Source organism: Electrona antarctica, assembly GCF_951216825.1.
Source record: "Electrona antarctica genome assembly, chromosome: 22".
Lineage (NCBI taxonomy): Eukaryota > Metazoa > Chordata > Actinopteri > Myctophiformes > Myctophidae > Electrona > Electrona antarctica.
Window position 1 is genome coordinate 4638214 of NC_136805.1, and position 12500 is coordinate 4650713.

General features: G+C 48.4%; 1 protein-coding gene across 1 annotated transcript; it reads left to right on the top strand.

Annotated features, from left to right (window-relative positions):
- Nucleotides 1-3721: 3721 nt before the first annotated feature.
- On the top strand, nucleotides 3722-5144 carry nog3 (noggin 3; the record flags this gene model as incomplete). Its single annotated transcript, XM_079492724.1, has 1 exon — nucleotides 3722-5144. The coding sequence occupies exon 1, from the start codon at nucleotides 4236-4238 to the stop codon at nucleotides 5142-5144; it is 909 nt and encodes a 302-aa protein (XP_079348850.1). The 5' UTR covers nucleotides 3722-4235.
- Between the last annotated feature and the right edge of the window lie 7356 nt (nucleotides 5145-12500).

The following is a 12500-nucleotide window of genomic DNA, read 5'->3' on the forward strand; positions in this document are numbered from 1 at the left end:
GTACCAATCTAACTGTTGCCTTTGCTTTGCACATAATAAAGAAATGTAGTAATTTAGGTGGGATTGGAACCTCCTCAAGAACCCCAGCTGTCCTACTATGCTTTAAACACATGGAACTAACCAAACAAACCGTTTTGCTACAGTCCGTCTGTTATCTCCTCTGGCATAATTGGGCTCTATTGACGATATGCACACCGCTGATCAAGGTCAGCAAGGTGCTAACTAGCCCCAGTATGTTCCCTATCAGCACTACGCTCATTCTGTAGCGCGTAGGGAGAGGGCACATATGGGGCTAGGTGCTAACTAGCCCCAGTATGTTCCCTCAGCTCTACGCTCATTCTGTAGCGCGTAGGGAGAGGGCACATATGGGGCTAGGTGCTAACTAGCCCCAGTATGTTCCCTCAGCTCTACGCTCATTCTGTAGCGCGTAGGGAGAGGGCACATATGGGGCTAGGTGATAACTAGGTGCAACTTCCCATCTAAATAGTATTAAATAATGTCAAACTCACCAACATTGCAGCTGCATGTACGGAAAGCTTGAATTATCCTCTTTCTATCTGCAATGTGTTTGTTTCATAAAAGTCCACTGCAGACATGTCATGAGCTCCTTTCTGTCAAGACATTCCCTGCAGGTGATTGTTTTCTAGGTGCTGGAGTTTGGAAGTGCTCGTTGACTATCACTCACCAGCCCGTGCGTACCACCTGTTTTGAATTTGCACATAATGCAGGAGGCAGCAGGAGGTTGCTTTACTGATAACGAGCGCTTCCAAACTCTGACACTTGAAAAATAATCATCTGCAAGGAATTTCTTGACAGGAAGTAGCTCATAATAACATGTCTACTGTGGATTTTTATGAACCAAACACTTTGCAGATAGTAAGAGGATAATTCAAGCTTTTCGTACAGCTGCAATGTTGGTGAGTTTGACGTTGTTTAATACCATTCAGATAGGACTTATCTGTTTGGATGAATGGGCTGTCATTCAATGGGAAGTTGCACCTAGTTAGCACCTTGCTGGCAAGATGGCAGCCGTGTGCATATCGTCAATATGGCACAGCAGCCATATTGGAAAGACATTATGTGTTAGCAATGATCTAATTAAGGCTATCTGTTCCATTTAGTGCAGAACAGTGGTTCTGCAATGTTTTAATTTCAAGGGCCGGACCCCATGCACTTCCTTTTTTGAGTGGTGTAAACCACTCCTATGACTGGCTTTGTTAGTTTACGTGTCTGTCTGTCTGTCTGTCTGTCTGTGCTCAAAAAATGAGCATGGTTGCTACGGTCACCCAGTTCACCCGGGTGTGATTTCATTACGTCAGACATTACGTCAGACCACAGCTGATCAGTCTATATAAGACCTTACACCACTCAGTTCACACGGGTGTGATTTTTTTTTATGAAGCGGCTGACATACAGTACATAAATCCACCGGATTCCTGGTTTTACAAAAGTCCAGGTCAGCTGGAGCTCTGGTCTGCATGTGGGGGCCCCGGCCCCTCTGAGGGTGGCGGGACACTCTGGTCTACATGGGGGCCCCCTCTGCCCCTCTGAGGGTGGCGGGAGTCGCGGGACACTCTGGTCTACATGGGGGCCCCCTCTGCCCCTCTGAGGGTGGCGGGAGTCGCGGGACACTCTGGTCTACATGGGGCCCCCTCTGCCCCTCTGAGGGTGGCGGGAGTCGCGGGACATTCTGGTCTACATGGGGCCCCCCTCTGCCCCTCTGAGGGTGGCGGGACACTCTGGTCTACATGGGGGCTCCCTCTGCCCCTCTGAGGGTGGCGGGACACTCTGGTCTACATGGAGGCCCCCTCTGCCCCTCTGAGGGTGGCGGGACACTCTGGTCTACATGGGGCCCCCTCTGCCCCTCTGAGGGTGGCGGGACACTCTGGTCTACATGGGGCCCCCTCTGCCCCTCTGAGGGTGGCGGGACACTCTGGTCTACATGGGGGCCCCGGCCCCTCTGAGGGTGGCGGGACACTCTGGTCTACATGGGGCCCCCTCTGCCCCTCTGAGGGTGGAGGGACACTCTGGTCTACATGGGGCCCCCTCTGCCCCTCTGAGGGTGGCGGGACACTCTGGTCTACATGGGGCCCCCTCTGCCCCTCTGAGGGTGGAGGGACACTCTGGTCTACATGGGGCCCCCTCTGCCCCTCTGAGGGTGGTGGGACACTCTGGTCTACATGGGGCCCCCTCTGCCCCTCTGAGGGTGGCGGGACACTCTGGTCTACATGGGGCCCCCTCTGCCCCTCTGAGGGTGGCGGGACACTCTGGTCTACATGGGGGCCCCCTCTGCCCCTCTGAGGGTGGCGGGAGTCGCGGGACACTCTGGTCTACATGGGGGCCCCCTCTGCCCCTCTGAGGGTGGCGGGGCACTCTGGTCTACATGGGGCCCCCTCTGCCCCTCTGAGGGTGGCGGGGCACTCTGGTCTACATGGGGCCCCCTCTGCCCCTCTGAGGGTGGTGGGACACTCTGGTCTACATGGGGCCCCCTCTGCCCCTCTGAGGGTGGCGGGACACTCTGGTCTACATGGGGCCCCCTCTGCCCCTCTGAGGGTGGCGGGACACTCTGGTCTACATGGGGCCCCCTCTGCCCCTCTGAGGGTGGCGGGAGTTGCGGGACACTCTTAATATCGGTAGCCTAATGAAAAGAGGCACTTTCCCCATCTGCGCTGCTCCTGTTCTCGCCGTGTCTTGGATAAGTCTAAACACACGTTGAGGGTTCTTGAGTAAACACGGCCTGTGGCACCAGGCGCCCTCGTAAAAAAAAAGGAAAAAAAACGGGAAGAAAAAAGAACTGCTGGCCTGGCCTGGACTTGGCAGGCAGCGCTGTCTGTCTGTCTGTCTGTCTGTCTATCTGTCTGTCTCACTTGCGGTCGTGAGCATGTAGATCTGCTATTTTCAGACACAAGACACCGTCGTAAGATTTAAGGATGGAGTGCCACAATGTTTGTATTTTTCCAGTTTTTCATGTGTCTATGAGGTGACATGTGTATATTCATTAGACACCCTGGAGTCGTTTTTATGTGCAATGGTGTATTAACTTTGTATTTAGGGTTTCTTACATTTTTCTTTTCTGTCCATGTGACACCTCCTCCTCCAATCAGAGATGAGCACCACATCCCAGTGTTGACCAAACACATTTTCAGGACAGGACCCATTTGGGGAACTTTTTTATAAAATCCAAAATGATTACAGAATTGCCTTTTTCCCTAAATGTTCAAAAATAGCAGAACTACAAGATCTGCTATTTTAAATAGGCCTATATGTTTTAATTACAGAGTTGGGCCTACATTAATTTATCACACACACACGCACACACACACACACACACACACACACACACACACACACTGACACACAGTTTATAATATAAATGTAATAACTGTTATAGCAGTAGCACCATTTGAATGTTCTTAGTGCCTTTTTTTGGATAAACAAACACTATGCACTTCATTGCACTGAGAGAGAGAGAGAGAGAGAGAGAGAGAGAGAGAGAGAGAGAGAGAGAGAGAGAGAGAGAGAGAGGTATGAAGTGTGCAGTGTGCTGCCTGTTGACTGTGGTTTGAGAGAGAGAGAGAGAGAGAGAGATTGACTGACAGCACAGTGAGCACACATACTCACTCACACACACCAGGATTAGTATATGACTGTCCGGTCTCACTCAGTCAGGACAGTCAGTTCGGGGCTCAGCTCATGCAGGTGGAGGTGTGTAGATAGAGGACCCGGGGAGACACTGGATACAGTGGACAGGACTGGACACGGGGGACCGGAGAAGACCCGGGTCCACCCCGGGACACACGCTCACCATGTGGGCGGAACATGCCCGCGTGGACCGGGCCGTGCTGCTGCCCTCTCCCCGGTGCCTGCAGCAGCAGCAGCGCCGGAGCGCCGCGCGCATTGTGCCCGGCGTCGCATCATCATGACAGCTGCGGTGGTGGCACCGTTTTATTGGACTTTGAAAACTTTTTTATGAAACTTTTTTTCAAATAGGACTCGGTGTGGATTCGACTGTGGAGTAAGAGTTGTTGTTTTTTTTCTTTCAAGGGGACCGTTTCTGTTTGCTTATGTAACAAAATGTAGGACTATTTCTTTTAAGCCTTTTGCGGATATTTTATTTGGATCTCCTCCTGGGAGGATCGAGAGCCGTGCGTCCCGCGAGGAGCGTGGCTCGATCGGTCCTACGCGGGGATTGTCGAGTTTGTTTAGGACTTAATTTGCTCGTTCAAGAGAGAGAGATGATGGACAACTGGTCCTATCTGGCGGCTCTGTCCATGCTGGTGCTGTCGCTGCTGGCGGGGTTCCGCGTCGAGGAGCCGGGCGTGATGTGCCACCTGCAGCCGGGTGGGCAGCAGCACTACCACCACCACCCCCACCACCACTACCTGCTGCGGCCCGTGCCCAGCGACACGCTGCCCCTGGTGGAGCTCCGCGAGGACCCGGACCCCGTGCTGGACCCGCGCGACAAGGACCTCAACGAGACGGAGCTCCGCGCCACGCTGGGCGCACACTTCGACCCGGCCTTCATGTCCGTCTCCTCCCCGCCGCCGCCGGAGAAGGAGCAACAAGGCACGGGGGACAAATCAGCGGCGGGGGTGAGCACCGAAACCCCGGACTCCTCCTCCGCCTCGGACTCGGAATTGAACTTGAACCCGAGGCAGCCGTCGAGCAGCAACAAGCAGCTGCAGCTGCAGCCCTCCGGGCTGATGCCCAAGGAGATCAAGGCCATGGACTTCGAGGTGCATGCGGCGGCGGCGGCGGCGGCGCAGCACCACCTCCTCCACAACAAGAAGGCGCACAAGCCGAGCAAGAAGCTCCGCCGGCGGCTGCAGCTGTGGCTGTGGTCGTACGCGCACTGCCCCGTGGCGCACGCCTGGAGCGACCTGGGCGCGCGCTTCTGGCCGCGCTACGTGCGCGCGGGCAGCTGCGGACACAGGCGCTCGTGCTCGGTGCCCGAGGGCATGCTGTGCCGGCCCGCCAAGACGCACCACGTCACCATCCTCCGGTGGCGCTGCGTGGCGCACAAGAACAACAGTAATAATAGTAATAATAATAAACCGGGCGGCGGCGCTGCAGCTCTGAGGTGCGCGTGGATACCCGTGCAGTACCCGGTCATTTCAGAGTGCAAGTGCTCCTGCCCCAACTGAGTGCATGGGGGGAGAAGCGTCCATTTGGTTCCATTGTGGCCCCTTTTCCACCGGTTGGTTCCCAACTAATTGGGTCGTCCACTCACAGTTAACAGCCTTTGTATTGAGTTTGTGCTTGAAATGTACTGTAATTCTGCAAACTGTTAATAAATTCTTCAATCAATCAATCAATCAATGGGAACCGGTTCAGTTCTTTTTGGTTCTTAGTCCATGAGCCAGAGCTCCAAAATTGGAACGTTAATTATGAATTGAGTGGGCAAAACCACACCTATATTAGATTGTTTTCACCATGAAACTTCCCTAATTGAGTACTTACACAAAGACATTGATTTATTGTATTGCAAATTTTACATTTTTAAATATGCAAATGAGGCAGTATGTAGGAAAATATGCAAAATAATCGAAAATATGAAAAAGCTACTACTGTGGAAGGGTTATCATGTACTAATTTACTTGTATTGATCCTATAAACAATTTAATATAGGTCTAGTTTTTCCCACCAATTTTGGAGCTCTGGCTCATGGACTAAGAACCAAAAATAACTGAACCGGTTATGAACCAACCGGTGGAAAAGGGGTCTCAGTGCAGCAGGCAGACCCCGAAGGGTCCCAAGAGAAATGATACAACATTTAACCCATGAGTGTAGACATTGAACCCAAATGGATCTACAAGGGTCCACTTGGGTCCATGTTTGCACCCTCAGGGTTACAGCAGCCATGTTGCAGGCCTTAATTTGGTTCAAATTGACACCTATAAAGGTCCAAGAGAAAGACTGAATACATTTTATCATTAAAGTGATAATTATTGACGATTAATTATTGGCGATAAATCGATAGTGTCGTGACTCCTGATTGATTTACACTGTGTATAAGACTATAAGTACAAGAATGTATATTTGATGTCGTGCCATTTTCTTATTATTTTGTGTGACACAACTTTGTATAAAAAAGGTCAGTATTACCAATAATAATAATCAAGTCTACTGTATTTGTAAAATGCATCTTGATTGTGTCCTTTTTTTCATGAGAAAAGCGCTTATTAAAATACAGACACACCGAAGGCTTTCTGAGATATTTTTTTCCATTCAAAAATAAATTAATAAAACATGGATTTAATTGACCTTGGAGACAAATTTGGAGGCTGAATTTATACTCTCTGAATTTATACTCTCTGAATTTATACTCTCTGAATATGGAGAATTGGCTTTCAACCCTTTTCATATCAAGGCCCATTATTTATTCAGCATTTGAGCCACGGAACCACCATTTGATGACATTTAGCCTCTCAGACCCATTTGAGCCACGGAACCACCATTTGATGACATTTAGCCTCTCAGACCCAGAACTATAAAGAACATTCTGTTGTCATGGGATAAGAAAGTCCATGCTGTATTGATGTTGGTACCATTAGCAGAGATAACAGGCAAACGTTGATCAGAATAACAATTCTTCTGCATTCTCTAATTGTCTTTAGACTTCTTGTAAATTAAGTAATGCACATTTGTTTAACAATAATTGAACTCTTGGGAGTGTAAGATGAAACCAAATAGACCCATAAAGGTCCATTTGGTTTCCTTTGACACTCTTAAGAGGTAAAGATATATACGGGTTAAATATATCTAATAATATGGGTCCATTTGGTTGATGACGACCACCAGCAGCAGGCTGCTTCTGTCCAGGATGATGTTGTCACTGCTGAAGGGCGACTGTGGCTCAGGAGGTAGAGCAGGTCGTCCAATGATCCATGGGTCGGCGGTTCGAATCCCGGCTTCTCATGTCTACATGTCGAAGTGTCCTTGGGCAAGACACTGAACCCCAAATTGCTCCCGATGTGCTGGTTGATACCTTGTGTGTGAATGGGTGAATGTAATGCACAATCTATGTAAAGCGCCTTGGATAAAGGCGCTATATAAATGCACCATTTACCATTTTGAAGGTGTCGCAGAAGGTGAACTAGAGGTAGGCAACCTCAGGCACGGGTGCCAACATTGGCACAGGGGAGGGTGGCCACTGCATGACACACTGGCATAAGTGTGTGAGAGAGATCTTTTATTTCAATGTTAACACTTTAATTGCCCGGAACTATTTAATCCATTACATTCATGCGCCCAGTCGATTTATAAACACGGACGCCTTTTCCGGACGGACCGGCCGGAAGTTCATGATGTTGTGTAGCAGCTAACAATAGCCACAGCACAATAGAGTCGATCGACAACAACGGGAGACAAGAATAAATCTATCGAGACTAGCGACTGGACCGCGGAGCGCCGTCTAACACATCCCGTCTTTTCAGAAAAAGACGGGATGATTTAGATCGCGATTTATGAACGTTTTAAGTTTTCATCAGCTAAACAGGGGAGGGAGTTTTTCGATGACGCCTCACTCTTGCGCGTCACAGAGGAGAGCCCAGCAGGCACGCCTGGGCTATACAGCCATGCGATCTGTTCTCGTATCAATAAACTTCGTCTTTAGGACAATACTTCGTCCTGAGCGTCGGGCGTTACTAATAGAAAGGACAAAGAACTTCGCCCTGGGCGATGGGAGTGTTAAGAAGTATTCAAAAAAGTTTAGTCTGTGAAATGAAGTCCCCTCACATCTATATATATAAATTACACCCTATGCACATAATTCTACATTCAGTCAAACTCTGGGCTCTGAGTCTGTGTGAAAGAAAATAGGCCACATAAAAAGGTTATGTATTGTACAGCCTATGGACAATCAAAATCAGATGGAAATATTACATTTTTATGTGGTGACATAATTCAACTTTATGTTGATACGGCACACTGATTATCAAGAAGATGAAAACATGGCACTTCATGTCAAAAAGGTTGCCGACCCCTGAGCAGAACCAAAGAGTTGATGTTCGCAAACGGAACCTTATACGACACTCTCTGAGAAACTGACACACCTGCACGCACGCACGCACGCACGCAAGTAGGTTCAAGCATTATGCTATGCTTTAGCTATTGAAAGTATATTGTATACTATATTGATTTCAAATATTACTTTGATGCTCATATTTACTCTAGGAAGTATTAAGTTGTTTTTTATTAGCATATGCATTCCATACATTCCATAGGGCTAGACCATATGGGCATATGGCATCATCAACTTGTGACAGGAGCAGTTCCTATTGAGTGAAAGACTCTCTGTTTATGAAAGAAATAAAACATTTAAGGTGTTTTTATTTTAGTTTTAGAGGGCAAGTATAATGTTTTAAGGCATATTTGTCTTATTAGCCAGGGATCCTTTTAAGAACAAATTGGTTGTCTGCAGGCAAAATGTACTTCTCGAGTCTACTCAGAATAATTGTTTCCATAACTTTGGACCAGACGCTGGCCAAGGCTCTGGGCCTACAGTTATCTGAGCTGTTCAGCTTGCCTACTTTGTCTTTGATGACTGGCAGTCTGGCACTAACACCACAGAGAGCATAGATTCAGGTAAAAGCCTGTGAACAAAGAAACCTGTAAAGCACATTGCAATTATAGGACACAGTTTCTTATTGGCAAATTTGAGATGTTCAGCTGTTATTATTGTCAGGACCACAGGCCTTGTTATCGCAGAGCTTCAGAATAGCTTCATGAATCTCCCCAGGAGTGACAATGACATCATCATTTAACCCATTTCGACCTGAGATCAGATTCTAAATATGTCTTCTAAATCCTGACAGTTTTCTGAAAAAGCTGTTTCTATGTCAGTCGTTCTTCGATTTAAAAAAAATAGCAGACCTACAAGCTCGTAGCGCGCCACTCGGTGGCGCGCTATGAGCTTGTAGATCTGCTATTTTTCAATAGCTAAAGCATAACATAATGCTAACACCAAAAGGGGTTCCCGCCTAAAATGTGTTAACTCTGCGTTATCCACGACAAACAGTTATACTTTTCACACAGTTGAACAGCTCCGAATATTGTTTCTGCCATAACGGTGAAATTGCATCTGAGCCACTTACCCCGGATGGGAGACATGTTTTACAATTATTTATACTTCTTATTTCCTTCCAAAAGTCATTTACATTATTCTCATGCAACTTCCTTGCCAGAGAATCTGTTTTCATTCCTTTTGATAAGACGAAGCATAGCAGCAGGTGTGTATACTGTGCAGTGTGCACCAGCTCAGTGGCCTTGTGGTTAGAGTGTCCGCCCTGAGACTGGGAGGTCGGGGTTCGATCCCCGGCCGGGTCATACCAAAGACTGTAAAAATGGGACCTAATGCCTCCCTGCTTGGCACTCAGCATCAAGGGTTGGATTGGGGGGTCAAATCTACTAATCAAATGATTCCCGAGCGCGGCACGGCTGCAGCTCCACCGCCCCAAGAGATGGGTCAAATGCGGAGAACAAATTTCACTGCGGTAACGTGTGAGACAAATTATATGACTTTGACTTTGCACTATAGTCTATAGCAGGAGTTCTCAACCTGGGGGGGGGGGCACTTGGTGGTGGTGTTTTTGCGATGCATTGTGAGCTTTAGATCGGCTATTCTCAAAAGATTTGTATACAATTGAAAACATTCTGCATATAGAGTACTTTCTATACTTTTGGTAGTTTAAGTACAGTTTGATACCAATACTTTTGTACTTTTGCTCAAGTACATTTTGAATTCCGGACTTTATACTTGTAGTTCTACATTGCAGTATTGATACTTTTACCACTATACTAAACACTTGATAGTGTTATAGAGCCGTCAGAGTCAGTCACACGTAGACAATGAGAATAATTATGTTCTCAACGGAACATTTTAAAGTTGAACTCAGCCACCCAGCCAGCCGGATGAATAACATCAAGGTTTAACAAAAAGAAATAAACAGCATCCTTAATTGGCCACGGGGAAGGTTCAAAGCGTCTTCAGATGTCTTTATCTAGTGTGTCAGATGGTCTAAAAAGAATGGCGAGAGAATCCACTTGATGTCAAGCCTCCCATGTCTGATCGCAGCCTTGAAGAACCCCCAAATGAGCTTTGTTTTTAATGACCGTTCCGGGCCAAGCGTGTCTCCCTTTGCTGCTGAGAGGGTTGTTCTCCCTTTGCTGCTGAGAGGGTTGTTCTCCCTTTGCTGCTGAGAGAGGGTTGTTCTCCCTTTGCTGCTGAGAGAGGGTTGTTCTCCCTTTGCTGCTGAGAGGGTTGTTCTCCCTTTGCTGCTGAGAGGGTTGTTCTCCCTTTGCTGCTGAGAGGGGGTTGTTCTCCCTTTGCTGCTGAGAGAGGGTTGTTCTCCCTTTGCTGCTGAGAGGGGGTTGTTCTCCCTTTGCTGCTGAGAGGGGGTTGTTCTCCCTTTGCTGCTGAGAGAGGGTTGTTCTCCCTTTGCTGCTGAGAGGGGGTTGTTCTCCCTTTGCTGCTGAGAGGGGGTTGTTCTCCCTTTGCTGCTGAGAGAGGGTTGTTCTCCCTTTGCTGCTGAGAGGGGGTTGTTCTCCCTTTGCTGCTGAGAGAGGGTTGTTCTCCCTTTGCTGCTGAGAGAGGGTTGTTCTCCCTTTGCTTCTGAGAGAGGGTTGTTCTCCCTTTGCTGCTGAGAGAGGGTTGTTCTCCCTTTGCTTCTGAGAGAGGGTTGTTCTCCCTTTGCTGCTGAGAGAGGGTTGTTCTCCCTTTGCTGCTGAGAGAGGGTTGTTCTCCCTTTGCTGCTGAGAGAGGGTTGTTCTCCCTTTGCTTCTGAGAGAGGGTTGTTCTCCCTTTGCTGCTGAGAGAGGGTTGTTCTCCCTTTGCTGCTGAGAGAGGGTTGTTCTCCCTTTGCTGCTGAGAGGGGGTTGTTCTCCCTTTGCTGCTGAGAGAGGGTTGTTCTCCCTTTGCTGCTGAGAGAGGGTTGTTCTCCCTTTGCTGCTGAGAGGGGGTTGTTCTCCCTTTGCTGCTGAGAGAGGGTTGTTCTCCCTTTGCTGCTGAGAGAGGGTTGTTCTCCCTTTGCTTCTGAGAGAGGGTTGTTCTCCCTTTGCTGCTGAGAGAGGGTTGTTCTCCCTTTGCTGCTGAGAGAGGGTTGTTCTCCCTTTGCTTCTGAGAGAGGGTTGTTCTCCCTTTGCTGCTGAGAGAGGGTTGTTCTCCCTTTGCTGCTGAGAGGGGGTTGTTCTCCCTTTGCTGCTGAGAGAGGGTTGTTCTCCCTTTGCTGCTGAGAGAGGGTTGTTCTCCCTTTGCTGCTGAGAGGGGGTTGTTCTCCCTTTGCTGCTGAGAGGGTTGTTCTCCCTTTGCTGCTGAGAGAGGGTTGTTCTCCCTTTGCTGCTGAGAGGGTTGTTCTCCCTTTGCTGCTGAGAGAGGGTTGTTCTCCCTTTGCTGCTGAGAGGGTTGTTCTCCCTTTGCTGCTGAGAGGGTTGTTCTCCCTTTGCTGCTGAGAGGGTTGTTCTCCCTTTGCTGCTGAGAGGGTTGTTCTCCCTTTGCTGCTGAGAGAGGGTTGTTCTCCCTTTGCTGCTGAGAGGGTTGTTCTCCCTTTGCTGCTGAGAGGGTTGTTCTCCCTTTGCTGCTGAGAGGGTTGTTCTCCCTTTGCTGCTGAGAGGGTTGTTCTCCCTTTGCTGCTGAGAGAGGGTTGTTCTCCCTTTGCTGCTGAGAGGGTTGTTCTCCCTTTGCTGCTGAGAGGGTTGTTCTCCCTTTGCTGCTGAGAGGGTTGTTCTAAACAGAACAAACCTTTACTGCTGAGAGGGTTGTTCTAAACAGAACAAACCTTTGCTGCTGAGAGGGTTGTTCTAAACAGAACAAACCTTTGCTGCTGAGAGAGGGTTGTTCTCCCTTTGCTGCTGAGAGAGGGTTGTTCTCCCTTTGCTGCTGAGAGAGGGTTGTTCTCCCTTTGCTTCTGAGAGGGTTGTTCTAAACAGAACAAACCTTTGCTGCTGAGAGAGGGTTGTTCTAAACAGAACAAACCTTTGCTGCTGAGAGAGGGTTGTTCTAAACAGAACAAACTTTTGCTGCTGAGAGAGGGTTGTTCTAAACAGAACAAACTTTTGCTGCTGAGAGAGGGTTGTTCTAAACAGAACAAACTTTTGCTGCTGAGAGAGGGTTGTTCTAAACAGAACAAACTTTTGCTGCTGAGAGAGGGTTGTTCTAAACAGAACAAACTTTTGCTGCTGAGAGAGGGTTGTTCTAAACAGAACAAACCTTTGCTGCTGAGAGAGGGTTGTTCTAAACAGAACAAACTTTTGCTGCTGAGAGAGGGTTGTTCTAAACAGAACAAACTTTTGCTGCTGAGAGAGGGTTGTTCTAAACAGAACAAACCTTTGCTGCTGAGAGGGTTGTTCTAAACAGAACAAACCTTTGCTGCTGAGAGGGTTGTTCTAAACAGAACAAACCTTTGCTGCTGAGAGAGGGTTGTTCTAAACAGAACAAACCTTTGCTGCTGAGAGAGGGTTGTTCTAAACAGAACAAACCTTTGCTGCTGAGAGAGGGTTGTTCT